The sequence below is a fragment of the Streptopelia decaocto genome (genome assembly GCF_964273445.1).
Source record: "Streptopelia decaocto genome assembly, chromosome: 14".
Lineage (NCBI taxonomy): Eukaryota > Metazoa > Chordata > Aves > Columbiformes > Columbidae > Streptopelia > Streptopelia decaocto.
Genome location: NC_138669.1, coordinates 13,997,205 through 14,010,581, shown reverse-complemented (window position 1 = coordinate 14,010,581; position 13,377 = coordinate 13,997,205). Strand labels below are relative to the sequence as shown.

The following is a 13,377-nucleotide window of genomic DNA, read 5'->3' as shown; positions in this document are numbered from 1 at the left end:
ACCACCTAAAGCAGCATTACAAAGTAACCCAGGGCCATAAAAGGGTAGAGCTGGAGGGATAAAACAAACAAATCTGCCAAATTACAAAGGGCTGCTGTTGCCCTCCTTAGCAGCAGCTGAAGCAGGAATGCTGAGGGGATGTGCCAAGGAAAGGCAGCACCTCAGTCACTCAAACGCTCAGCTATGGAACAAGCTGTCAGCCGTGCTCACTGACACTACCCGCTGTGACTCGTTTGATGCAGCGGTTAGATCTGTTAAGATCATTACGTACGTGTCATAATCCTGGACTACACTTCCCACACTCCAGATGGCAATCAGGTACTCATTTATCCCATCGGGGCTGATGTAGTGAAGAGAATCTGGTGATCTGGGATCTCCGTTGGAGCCAGTGAAGTCTACACCCACCTAATCAGTCGAGAGGGCAACAGCAAGTCACTGGTGCGTCACCATAAGGAAACGAGAACTAATCAGAAACAGAATCCAGATCAGGCCCACACAGCTCCCTCCTCCAGGCACACATGCAGCCGGATACGGGAACAAGCCTGTGCACCTTCTCCCACCAGGGTACACGAGTGTTTAAGAAGCAATCCTCCCCACTGATTGACTTCTCCAAAGCTAAGAAACCCTAGTTCTGTTAAAATCACTACTTGATCACAAGTAGTAAAAATACAGTATCATTTGGTTTTTTGCAGTCTTCATCACTGCAAATTCACATTGCATTCGCTGTCATTCACACTGCAAATTAAAGTACTCATCAGAACTTCATTGCTCTTGTCCTGTCATCTACCAAAACATGCTGTGGGGAAAAAACTCACCGTAAAGTTAATCTGGCAGCCTCCCATGACGTAGTCCAGAAATGAATATTCTGTCTCGATCTAGAGGAACAGACACTATTACACCTCGTCCCCACAAGAACAGTTTTCATTACGATCAGAAAATTTAAAAAGCCAGAAACAAACAAAAATCTTCCTACCTTGCAGGATTTTATCCTGATAATGCCAGAGTTTTTGTAGCTTTTTTTCTTCTGCTTTTTCTCAGGATGAATGCATTCAAATTCCACCTACAGAAAGCAAGCATGCAAGAAGCAAGTTCCAGAATATCTCCATTTACAGCAGGGAAAATTATTCAAATAGACAGTGTCAGACACCACACAACTTCAGAGAGATCCAAATATCTGGCAGAATTCTGAAACTTAATTTTAAAAAGGTTTGCAACTACCTGGACTGCTATCTGATGAGTTAAACAGGATGTTTTGCTACTAGCACTGAAGACCTCAGAAAAGTCTCTCTCCTTCACAATATAACTGGTATTCTGCGTGCAATCATGGAACAGTGCCATTTATCAGAGGGAAAAAGAGATGATCACAAATTAAGAGTATTTCTCTTAATATAACCGGGTTCTTTTTGGTTAAGGGAAGGGAATGCAAGAGAAGACAAGTAGGCAAAATCTGAGGGTGGGGGAAGCCAAAAAAGGTTGCAGGTTCCCAACTGCACTGTTTAATGTTTAGTTTCACTCACACTGGTTCTGATTTCACATGGGCCAGGGAAAAAGGCAAGAATCTTCCACCAGCTTTAGGATCACAACAACTACATCAAGCTGACTGGCGACTGGAAGCAGTTGTAGGCTACGTCCTGTCTGTGGATTCTGTCTCAGATGAGACATCTCCACCAGAACGAGAGTTCAGGTTTTCTCTGCAGACAACAGAGAGAAACCAGCACTACCAGCAAATGATTCAACTTAATCTAAACTGGATGCCCAAGACAAGGTAAGAAGAGTCCCCCTTGGAAGCACCGCTGCTCTCCATTAGCTCAAAAGGTGACCAGAGTGCTTGTGAGGGTGACAAGCTCGAGCACAAACATTACCTGAGACAAGCCAACCTCTGAACTCATCTGTTAAAGTGTGAACAAGCCCTTTTATTTTCACTTGACTCAGCAGAGGTACCAGCAAGCTGAACTGCTGGGAAAAGCGGCTGGTGGGCAGCAGACAACAGATGTCTTCAGGAATAGGAATGGTAACAGCACCCAAGGAAAACAGAGCAGTGTAATTCTGCTCTGCTGAAACCCCCCTGCAGTGCTGGTCCAGCTCTGGGTCCTCAGCACAGGACACACATGGAGCTGCTGCAGAGGGGCCAGAGGAGCCACAGGAATGATCCGAGGCTGGAACAGCTCTGCTGGGGGACAGGTGAGAGAGCTGGGCTGTTCAGCTGGAGAAGAGAAGCTTCAGGGAGACCTTATTGCAGACTTTCCAGACTTAAAGGCAGCTGATAAGAAAGATGAGGACAGATTTTTACAGGGCCTGTTGCAACAGAACAGAAAGTGATGGTTTTAAACTAAAGGAGGGGAGATTTAGAGTAGATATAAGAAAGAAATTGTTGGCCCTGAGGGTGGTGAGAGCCTGGCCCAGGTTGGCCAGAGAGGTGGTGGATGAACCATCCCTGGAGACATCCCAGGCCAGGCTGGACGGGGCTCTGAGCAACCTGAGCTGGTGAAGATGTCCCTGTCATGGCAGGGGGGGCACTGGGGCAGCTGCCCCTTCAACCCAAACTATTCTGTGATTCTATGATTCCCACAGCAAGTTTTACTCTCCCCAGATGTTGGCTTAGTAACACAAAGGTACAGACAGAAAAATCCACTTTTGGAGCCAACAACTAGAACTATATCTCCAAGGTCAATATTAAAAAGGGTTTGTGAAAGACTGAATTCTGGACCAAGTTCAGGGGGTGCAGAAAGCTCACCGGAGAGCTGCCACCCGCGTTCTGCAGCTGAGTCAGGTTGGTTTCAAAAGCGCCTATCAAGTCATGCGACCCGTCACTGTCGTGATCTGCACACTGTACCTGCAAGGGGAGAGAGCACAAGCAATGGGCAAGTGTCCCATGTTATGGACAACAGCAGCCGCTCGCCACACGATCCCCTGCTTCCCAGAGCGCTGCAGCCGTGCGAGCGAGCTCCCGTCACATCGCAACTGGAGGTGTCATCCGTGGCACTAATTGAAACCTGATAGGAAGAGGGACACCCGGAGTGAATCTCAGAAAAAGGGAGATGTTCAGTTGCTCACTCATTTAAGTACACACTGTGAAAGTTTTAATTAAAACCTTTCCACACGTTAAATACAATAGATTTTAAACAAACACAAAAACCCCCAATATTTCACAGCCCTCATGTACAAATGCAAGATAATTCAGGACAAGATATACAACTGGGATAATGGGAAGAGGCAATTAAAATTTTGTTCTCTAAGCACTTTCTAAATGTACTATTTTCTTCTACCCAGCAATAGCATCAATTTACAAAGAAACTGTAATTTCCACAGACACTAAGTCTGTCTTTTTTTGCATATTATACCAAGCAAATTATAGATACTTAATTAATAACCAGTCATGTTTAAATCAGCATGAAAGCTTCAGAACCAGATAATGCAGAAAAGCAATGCATTTAAAAATAAAAATATGCTAATAACTATGGCTTAGAGCAAACACAGTAAGACGCGTATTATCAATAGCTCGCCATAAAATCAACTATGAGGAGCATTTATAACAAGCGCAATACACACGACTGCAGAACGCAAGTAATTCCAGACGTGGTCGATCAAGAAACAGTCTGTGAACAGCTGCTTCCCCCCTGCTGAAGTTCACACGCTGGACAGATTCAAAAGCTCTCTGCGATCTGCCTTCAGTAGCCAAGAAACCAACGTCACCCCAGTACAAACCACAGTGACAGCTTTTTCCTCAGGACGAAAGGACAAGAAGAACCCATGGGTAACACCTCAATAAGAATGCCACATTCGGTGGCTCGATATCTGAATTTGAGACAAGGTTCTTCTAGGTCTACTGTGGTCCAGTAGAGATCTGCCACTGGGACAAATAGGAAACCTGGACAAAAAGCTGGGTGGATTATGGCCTAATCCAGTCACCTGAACAGGAGGCACCATGTGATCCTTCAAGATCACCCCAAAGACTGTGCCCCTTCTCCCCGTCATCCTTCCCAACCCACCCCTTGTCACTCCTCTCTTCCACACACTCCCAAGAAGCAACTCCCCCGCTCCCCCCTGAGCTTCACAAAGCCTCTTCCCAACAATTCCGATGTTTAAACACCACCTAGAAGCACCAGGATTACACCGGGGAGGCCGACGCAGGAGGCTCTTGCACAGCAGCCCAGGGCAGCTTCTCCTTCGCACCAGAGAACTGGGCAGCGGCCGCCCCCACACACCTCCCCTGCCCTCCTGCTCACTCCCACCCCACCACGCCAATAAAACTGTATTTAGGACGAGTTTTGCCATTAGTTCGCAACACAACATGGCTTAAAACAAAGCTCTTGTTGCAAGGGTTTTCTAAAACTGGCCAAGATTCGCTGTGTGCAGCCCAGAGAGCGGTGCTGCTGCAAACAGCATCCTGCTGGCAATGCTGCAGGACACTGCACGTGCTTATTTACTGATTAATTATGTCTTCGCAAATGAACTATCCAATATTCATGACAAGCCTTGGAATACAGTCAGAGGATAAAAGGCCCCTTTCACCTACAGGAGGAACTTTCAAAATGCACAGAGAATGGATGTGCGTTTCTGTATATGCCATCAAACGCACGAATCGGCAGCTTTAGTGCCAATACCAACACCCACAAATTCCACACTTGCTATTTCCATTTAAATAACTACGGGGGAGAGATTCTACTCGCATTGGTCCCTATTTGCAACAAAACTGTCAAGATTAGGCAGTGTCACAGATCTGAGCTGTTCTTAACACAGAACAAGGAGAACATCACGCTGAACAAAGAATCACCGAAACATTAGGCAGCATCATTAATTTGACCAAGAGATTTATGCTCACACACATATTCAGTACAGAACCCTCCTACACAGCTGGAAAGCTGATGTTCAGGGGTCGCATCGGAACAGCCGTTTCCACTGTGCTGAACTACAGGGAGTTCTCCCCTCGCTACTGTTATTTCACGCATAATTGTTCCTACATACATTTTCGGAAGCCTCAAACAAGAGGTTCAGAGCAGCAAATACCAGATGAAAAATGAAACACCAACGCCATATTTTATTCTCTAGTGCTGCCTGTCAGCCTGGATTCCCCTGGCTCACTGATGTTCCTAACGTGTACGTACAAGAACAGTGTAATCCTTTTTCACAGCTGCACTGTGAAACTTGTTAGATTATTTGCACATGCATCAAGAACTTGGGCTGAAATGAACTAACAGCAAAAATCTATGCTTTTTAAGAAGCGGGTCATTCCAAAGTGAATTCCAAAGCACAGCAAGTTTCTGGAAAACAAACAAACAAACAAACCTAAAACAAATCAAAAAATAAAGAAAAACAAACAAAATATAATTTCTAAAACACACACAGATCTTTTTGGACTACAGCAAGCGCAGCCTCATGTAACAGCATGTGTAAGCCATGCCATCCGGGGTCAGTTTTGACAACAAAGTCTCTTTTTCCCCACATCCTTTCCATGCTTGCTGCTCACTTTTAGACCAGGAGGATTCCTGCTGACCCGGGACTGTTGACTCCCCAACAGTAAAAGCTCATGAACACCACTTAGAACGTGGCCACACACGAACAAGCCCAGCACACGTGAACACCTATTTCCAGGTTAATAACCTCAGTAATTCTTTGGCCCTGCCATGCTGCACAAATAAAATATCGGCATGCATGCATTTTGCTAAACCTTTCAGATCAAACTTCCAGCATGAGATTTCTTCACAGACAGGACAAGGCAGGAAAATTCTGCAAATGGAAAGTGTTTAGGAGTTGGATAAGCAGAGAAAAGACTACACGGACATAGAACTATGTATAGATTTAAATGCCGTCACATTATCTATGCATTGCTTCAAACAGAAGTTAAAAAATTCATCTGCTATCAGATTTTCTTTTGTAGAAATGTATTTAACAAGATGCAATTGTTCTGCTACCATCTCCATAAGCCAAGATCAGAGAGCATTTGTCATCACATGCAAAACCACAAGGAATTGCAGTTCTGACTCAAAACTCCATTTCTAGTTGGAAAGACAGAAAATGAGTTGGGACAAGCCTGCTGGGCTCACGAACGGAGGAATCTGCACGATGCATTACGGTCCTCTCCATGTCAGCATCCTAAGGCACTCAAGCTTGTCCAACATATATGAGCTACTCGGTTAACTTAGAAACAGTGCTAGAGAGCCACAATTAAAAAACAAAAACAATCCCACCACAACAAAAAACCAACACCTTTAACCTTGGCCAGAGTAGTGAGAAAACCAGTTATAATTGTTCTTATGACTATTCATTAGAAAGTGTCACTTCTGCATTTCCCAACTTCTCAATCTGACAACTCATAATGTTTTAATACAGACATCATATGTAATAAGACATATAATCTCTTATCTGCCATGCTACTGCTCTAGAAAGGCAATCTAAACATTTAAATATGACTAGACAACGTGATAGTTAACATCAAAGATTACATTACTTCTAACAACAAAGAGACTTTCTGAAAGCTGTACCTTGATAGGTTTATTAAAATCTCCACCACAGAATGTCTGCAAGGGAACACTGAACTTCCTCCAGCACGGATTTAAGTTGTTCTTAATCACCTTAAAAAAATTACAGCATAACGTCATATGAGGGATGTGACATGTGAGTCACTAAGATCCATAACGTGAGGGTTAAGAACAGCCCCAGACAGCCCACCCCGACATGCCGGGACAGCCAAGCAAAAGCTCTCTGAGAAATAAAAGCTTGAAGTTCAGGGTAAAGCTGAATTTTAGAGCCAAGCCAACCTAACAACTCATCACCGCCTAAAGGGAGGAGAGTTCGGCCACTGTGCTCATGTGGTGCACGGCTGCACCCTTCACTGAGCCACCATGCGGCAGATCAACAGTTTCCTGCCAAGCTAATGAGCAGAGCCCCTTTTTTAGCGCACAAGACAACTTTCGTCGCAGAGCCGCAGCAGCGGGACTCCCAGTTTCAGGAGGAGTAAAATGTCTGATCAACTCAAGAAAAACATCAGCGCAGAGATACTAAATCCTACCTCTGATCTGTACACCAGCTGCCACGTTCCAGCATTGCTCTGCTTGTAAAACTCCAAAAACGGATCCGATTTACCTAAGAAATCCTGAAAAAAAAAAAAAAAAGCAACTGAAGTAATCATCCTCCTATATTTTACATTTTACTCAGATGAGAGAAGAGCTGGCTAATCACTACACAATATTTCAAACTATAAATCTGTTTTCTTCTATTTTCTCTTTTAAACTGCTGCACTTTCTAAGTCATCAGAATTCATCAGCTCTGATTCCAAGACGGTCTCCTCAGACCATTTTTCTCAGTATAAGTCACATAATTTTGCTGACTGACGAGTGAGGTCACTAAATGCCTGGACTAGGATTTAAAGAACATTGAGGAAGCATACCGAAATGTCCACCTTTTCTTCCTTCATAACATTACAAAAAACTCAGGTCACAGCTACAATATTCATTGCACACAATTATGCAATTGAACTGTATAAAAATCCAGAATATTCCAAAAATTAAATAATCCCCCAAAACTTAAACTCGGTGGTGGAGTTTCTGGTTTGACATTGTGGTTTTCAACATGAAATTACATCTCCAGTTTACATCGCTTAAGTAACAAAACACAGTGAGCCTTTTGTCATCCATGGATTGCCTAGCTTAGTTGACTGTCTGCAAAAACAGAGAGATTCCTGCCCAAAAGCCACTGACTCTAAATATCGTAGAAGCACGCAATATGGTTTTTAAAAAAATCAATACCTTTTTGTCCAAGTTTTGGGCTTCAATTTCCAAGCACACAACTCTGGTATCTTTGATCTCCTCTGCTGAAATCTGTGCCACGGAAATTTTAAAAAGAAAATAAATAAATAAAATTAAACAAGAAACCCCACAGAGTTTTGCTTGTATTTTGTCTGTGAAATAAACTGTAGTTCCAATATCTATCTTTCCTGTACACATATAGCATTTGAAGATATACTGACAGAAACACAGAAATGTTACTTTGTGCCAGACAACATACAGAAAAATAAGAAACCATTTTTTTCTACACAGAACCTTTACTTACTGTAATGGTGCCCTTTCCTGCTGGCTTTCCCTGCTTCAGTTCCAGTGGTCGGGTGAACACCGAGCTGGACACCACCTGATGTTAAGAGACAGGCAAGAGAAACATCGAGTTAGACAAAAAGCAAAGAGGTACTTTTCAAACTCTCCTAAAAGATCTAAAAGGATTTAAACGCATTTCCAACAGTGACACAGTTTGTGCTCCTGAATTGAACAGTCTGAAAATTCTGAAATTACCTTCTCTCACTATCCACCAAACAGTACTCACTAACGCCTCCAAACTTCAGCCCCCTGTTTTTACAAGACACAAGAGTCATTTTCTACACAAGTAACCAAAACGCTACTAAAAATCAGAAAAGACTATTTATCAAGTCGTCCTTTAGTAGCACAAATCCTGCTTTTTTTTTCTCCTACCTAGCTGTACAAACCCCTCCTCAGGAAACGCAACCGAATCTCAAACAGCCTGACTTCCCCAGATTTACTGCCTGTGATTGCTTTGTGCAAAGGAACTCCACCAGAGCTCCCCAAGCACCATGCCCTCTCACCCCAGCCTGCCTGCACTGCCACAAGTGCCCCCGAAGTTAAGCAATTAATTGCAAACCATGTGTATCTCTAACCTTCACTTCATGATTGACATCATCATTTTCTAGCTAAGTTCAACAGTAACATAAACCAACCTGTTCAACAAGATGTTTTCAGATTTGAGCATGTTGAAGCCTTTGATACAGCAGTCTTCCACCCTGTTTTTCATAACAAACCCAACATTTGCTGCTGCTTTGTAGATCACTTAACCCCTGCCTTTGCGTACCTGTCCCAGCGTGCACTCGATCCCCCCAAGGTAGTCATCGTCACTTAAATCAAGGGACTTGTTATCGATATCATACACGCCGAATTTCAGCTTCTGCACTTTCTCAAAGTAGTAATCCACAACCAGTTTCTTGCAGAATTCAGGGTCCTGGCAGTTCTTGATCCTCTCTGTGCGATCTAGCTGCACAAACACAGAAGCAAAGCTGTTGATGGTGAGCAAGAACCATGTTTTCTCCCAGGCAGCTTTTCATCTGCGTCCCCAGGCCCTGCGCTGGCTGAACACGGGCACGGGCTGGGCTACACACCCCGGGCTGTGCCTGGAGCTCAGGGAGACCCAGGGCACTGCTGGACTGACCGACAGCCCGCCAAGAGAGGGAATTGCACTGCATAACAAAACATTGCAGTACAGGGAAATTCTGAACATCAGGGGAAAAAAGGCTGGTGCAATGCTGCGGTCTAGACTGCGTGCTGTGGGGTAAAGAGGACAGGCCACATCGTAACAGGCAAACCAATGTCCTGATGCAACTCTAAGCAAACACATGAGCAATTAATGAAACCAAGCAGTGTAAAACTCCAGAGCTGGAGTGTGGGCATCGGGGACTGCTCAGTGAATGCAAATCTGATTTAAACACATCATGCACCCACTAGGAAAACCAGCGCCATGGAAATGGGGAAAGCCGGTGTGTTTGCACCCACAGCACAGCAGGGGCTGAGCTGCCCTCCCCTCAGCCCTCCCCTCATTCCCCTGCGCTCACCTCAGCCCACTGCCCGCCCCCCGCGTCCTGCAGCAGCACACAGAGCGGGTCGGAGCGGGAGCCCAGGTCCCTGTCCAGGAGGCTCCGGCAGGACACGGACAGTTCCACGCGGGTCACGCACCCGGCCATCTGTGGGCAGAGCACAGCGTCAGACAGACCGACCGACGGACCGACCGACCGCGACCGCCTCCACGTGCTCCCGGCGGCGCGCGCGGCCGCTGCCGGGTGGGGCTGCTCGGGGCGCGCGGCCAGCGCGAGACAGCGGCGGGAGCGCGCCCCGCCCGGCCTTGCGCGCCCCCGGCCAGCGGCACCGAGCGCGGCCCGGCCCCGCCGCCTCTCCCCCCGCCGCTTCCCTTCCTGCCTCTCCCTCGGGCTCTGGCCGCTGTCACGGCAGCTCCCGCTCCCCGCGGCGCCGCAGCCCCGGGCCCGTCCCTCCCCCGCCGTGCGCGCTGCTCCCCCGGGAAACCCAGTTGTGAACAACTGTGGCGCATGTTGTGACTCCGCCGGGCAGCTGTTGATTCACCCGTTCCCGCAGCTCAGGCTGCGCCTGTGCAGATGCTCTCGCAGCGCGTCAGTGCCCGGGGACGCGACACCCGGGACAGGCCCAAATCCGCCAAACGGCCCCGCTCCTTAGCGCTCGGCCCCGGGAGCTGCACAGCCCAGGTACCTGGGGTGCTGCCCCCTTCGGAATAAACTAACCATCCTGCAGCAAGGTGACAGCTACATTTTATTAGACATCAAACTGCGGGCACTGCTGTTCAAGGAACAGCTAGAATTCTCGAAAGTGAATTTTGAAGATAAGCCTTCAAGCATCAAAGCATTAAAGAGAGCTTGAGAGCTCTAACACGTACTTCAAACGTGAGTATTTCACAGAAAAGCTCCTTCCAAGTTTGGAAACAAATCATTGTTTGCTCTTTCTAGTATCCAGGTATTCACACAGCTTTCTCATAGTTACAGGGTGTAAATATTTATCTCAACGGAAAGATGAGCTTTTATTAGACAACATTTAATCTCTTAGACCTCCCAGTCTGCCCTGGACAGATGTCAACAACGTCACTTAATACACTATCGCACAGCACTTGGATGCTCTGGTGATGGGGCAGGACAAAAGCGGCGCTCAGCAAGAATTAGCAAAGCTTTAGGCAAAGAGGATCATTGTTCAGCTTTCTACTAAGGTCATCGTCATCATGATCTGCTTTAACACTGGCGTCTTCAAAAAGGCCAGTTTGAAGTAGGCTGCTCAACTGTTCAAACTACTAGTTAGAGCCATCCATCTTCCACCACAGTTGCCTTCAACCCCAAGGAAGATCCACGAAGAAACCACTGCCTTCAATAAATATGTTCCTCCGCAAACCGCAAGTCCCAGGTATCAGGTTTAAAGGAAAAACCCACACATACCATTCCAGCAGAGCAGCCTCGTGTCTGCGGTTCTACAGACAACGCACCCGGCTCCGGGGCACCGGGGGACATGAGCACAGCCAGCCCTGGCTCCCGCGCCAACGTCCCTGCTCTGGGTTCCTCTACTGCAACTGACATTTCTGTACCAACAGGAGACAGAACCAGGAGCCACCTTTCCTCCCCATGAGAGCACAAAGGATCAGGAGTAAAGTTAAGCTCGAAGCATCCCCAAGCAGAAGGAAACGTTCCTACAGGTTTCAAGCTGCACGCAGAACAAGTCTGTATGTATTTATTCCATGTTACAAAGACACCCCCAAGGAAAAGCTAATATTTTGAGATGGGAACTGTTAAACTACACAATGAAGCCAGGAGCTGAAGTGACACAAGTCCTCAAACCTGACCACCCCCCATCTGCTATCTGAATCCCTTCTCCAGATCAGCAGCAGCGAAATTACAAAAATACTCCTCTGTTTTAAGCATTTCTCTTTCAATACACTAACACCCAGCAGGCTGTCTCATCCTAATGTTGTGGGTTTAGTCGTGGCCCAGGATTTCCCTTGAAACACAGCCCAGATGTGCTGCTGAAGCCCTGGGAAGTCGCAAACCACAAGGGATCTTTCCCACTGTGTCCTCAAGGCACAAGGTGACGCAGGGGACAGCCCAGCCACCCTCCTCACCAACTCGGGGGTAACCAGAAAGCAGGTTTAACAACTAGAGGCAGAACCCATCTGGAAAGCAGAGAGATAGCTCCTTAACGGATTCAGATAAAAAAAAAATCATGTTTCATTTGAAAACATCAGTGTGAACCCCAGCCAGCACTTGTTTATGTATTGCTGCCTACAGACAGCCTTGATGAGCCCACACAAAGTTTCTTTACACTTCACAGCTTTCCAAATACACTGCACGGTGTTCGCCAGCTTCAATACGGCCCTTGAATAATTGCAGCAGAAAATCCTGATTGTAGACTAGTGTGAGTATCCCAGCAGCCAGGGCCGGGAGCAGCCTGGTCTGTGAAGACACAACGTCCACTCCAGTCCCAGCTGCCGATGTGCTCAGCTCCAGGGAAACACCCTCGCTCCGCTGGCCCCGGTTAGAGGGGGAAGCGCAAACCTCTTGAAACCTGCCTGCGTCTGAAAAGCTTAAAAAGATCAAAAGCTTCATATATTTTAATTGTCAAACACACACACACACGCAATAGTAAATAGAGATCCTCGGCAATTAGGAGAACTAACCCCAACTTCCGTTATCAGCTATTTTTAAAACAGGATTTAATGATGATAAGCACTGGTTCAAATATTCTCTTTTCCTGGCTAAGCAGGAATTCTGGAATTTACTTTCATTCTTCGCAGAATCAGAATCACAGAATTAGAGAATCGACTGGGTTGGAAAAGACCTCAGAGATCATCACATCCAACCCTTGGTCCAACTCCAGTCCATTGACTAGATCATGGCACTAAGTGCCATGGCCAATCTCAGTTTAAAAACCGCCAGGGCCGGTGAGTCCAGCACCTCCCTGGGCAGCCATTCCAATGCCTGACCACTCTCTCTGCACAGAATTGCTTTCTAATCTCCAGCCTCAATTTCCCCTGGCAGAGTTGAAGCCCATGGCCCCTTGTCCTGTTGCTGACTGCCTGGGAGAAGAGACCAACCCCCACCTGGCTAGAACTGCCCTTCAGGTAGTTCTAGAGAGTGCTGAGCTCAGCTCTAAGCCTCCTCTTCTCCAGACTAAACAAGCCCACAGTAAACTGTATTTTACTATGGCAATTGGCATCTCTTTTCCTATAAAAACCTGAATTGCCTAAGTGAAGTGCATCAGTTGACTTCCGTCTCTCTGTAAAGGCTCCATGCGCCTCCTCCGGGAGCAGTGACCAGCCCAAATGCTTCGAAAACGGCACCGAACAGCCTCACACCCAACACACCGCCCATCCTGCTTCTCCGAGAACCCTGCGATACCTTCTCTTTCCTCTTAACCTTCTGTGTTCTGAGCATCCGCACAACCCTGCAACACCCTCCTGCTGTTTCATCCGGAGAACACCCATCTTATTCAGCTTGCGCTTTCGAGTCAGTATTTCAAATGTCATGTTGTTTCAGTGAGTTTTTGTACAGCGTGCTTATACCCATTCACATACACAAATCACTTCAGCTTCTAGACTTTCAGTAATTAATCTTTACTATGACAGAATATTATCTAAATTCTATTTTCCAACAGTTCCAGAAATTCTAAGATTCATTGATTTCTTATTTTCCCTCCTCACAACCATGCTGATAACTAATATTGATGTCTATTATTTGAAACTTCTGGTTTACAGAAGACAATGGATATTCCTGAAGCAAAACCAGCAGCTAAAGTGAATTGCTTTCCATAAAGGTGT

The 13,377-nt window shown here is 46.3% G+C and overlaps 1 protein-coding gene across 4 annotated transcripts in view; it reads right to left on the bottom strand.

The window, feature by feature from the left end:
- Nucleotides 1–13,377, bottom strand: part of CPNE1 (copine 1) — a 42,083-nt gene that overhangs the window by 5,529 nt on the left and 23,177 nt on the right. For all 4 annotated transcript variants that reach the window (XM_082065207.1, XM_082065210.1, XM_082065208.1 and 1 more), the window contains 10 exons: nucleotides 9,608–9,736; nucleotides 8,854–9,033; nucleotides 8,050–8,124; nucleotides 7,746–7,817; nucleotides 7,010–7,093; nucleotides 6,483–6,572; nucleotides 2,735–2,833; nucleotides 974–1,060; nucleotides 816–875; nucleotides 272–405 (listed from right to left, as the gene is read on the bottom strand). In XM_082065207.1, coding sequence (XP_081921333.1) covers nucleotides 272–405; nucleotides 816–875; nucleotides 974–1,060; nucleotides 2,735–2,833; nucleotides 6,483–6,572; nucleotides 7,010–7,093; nucleotides 7,746–7,817; nucleotides 8,050–8,124; nucleotides 8,854–9,033; nucleotides 9,608–9,736 — 1,010 coding nt within the window. The remainder of the gene's footprint in view (nucleotides 1–271; nucleotides 406–815; nucleotides 876–973; nucleotides 1,061–2,734; nucleotides 2,834–6,482; nucleotides 6,573–7,009; nucleotides 7,094–7,745; nucleotides 7,818–8,049; nucleotides 8,125–8,853; nucleotides 9,034–9,607; nucleotides 9,737–13,377) is intronic.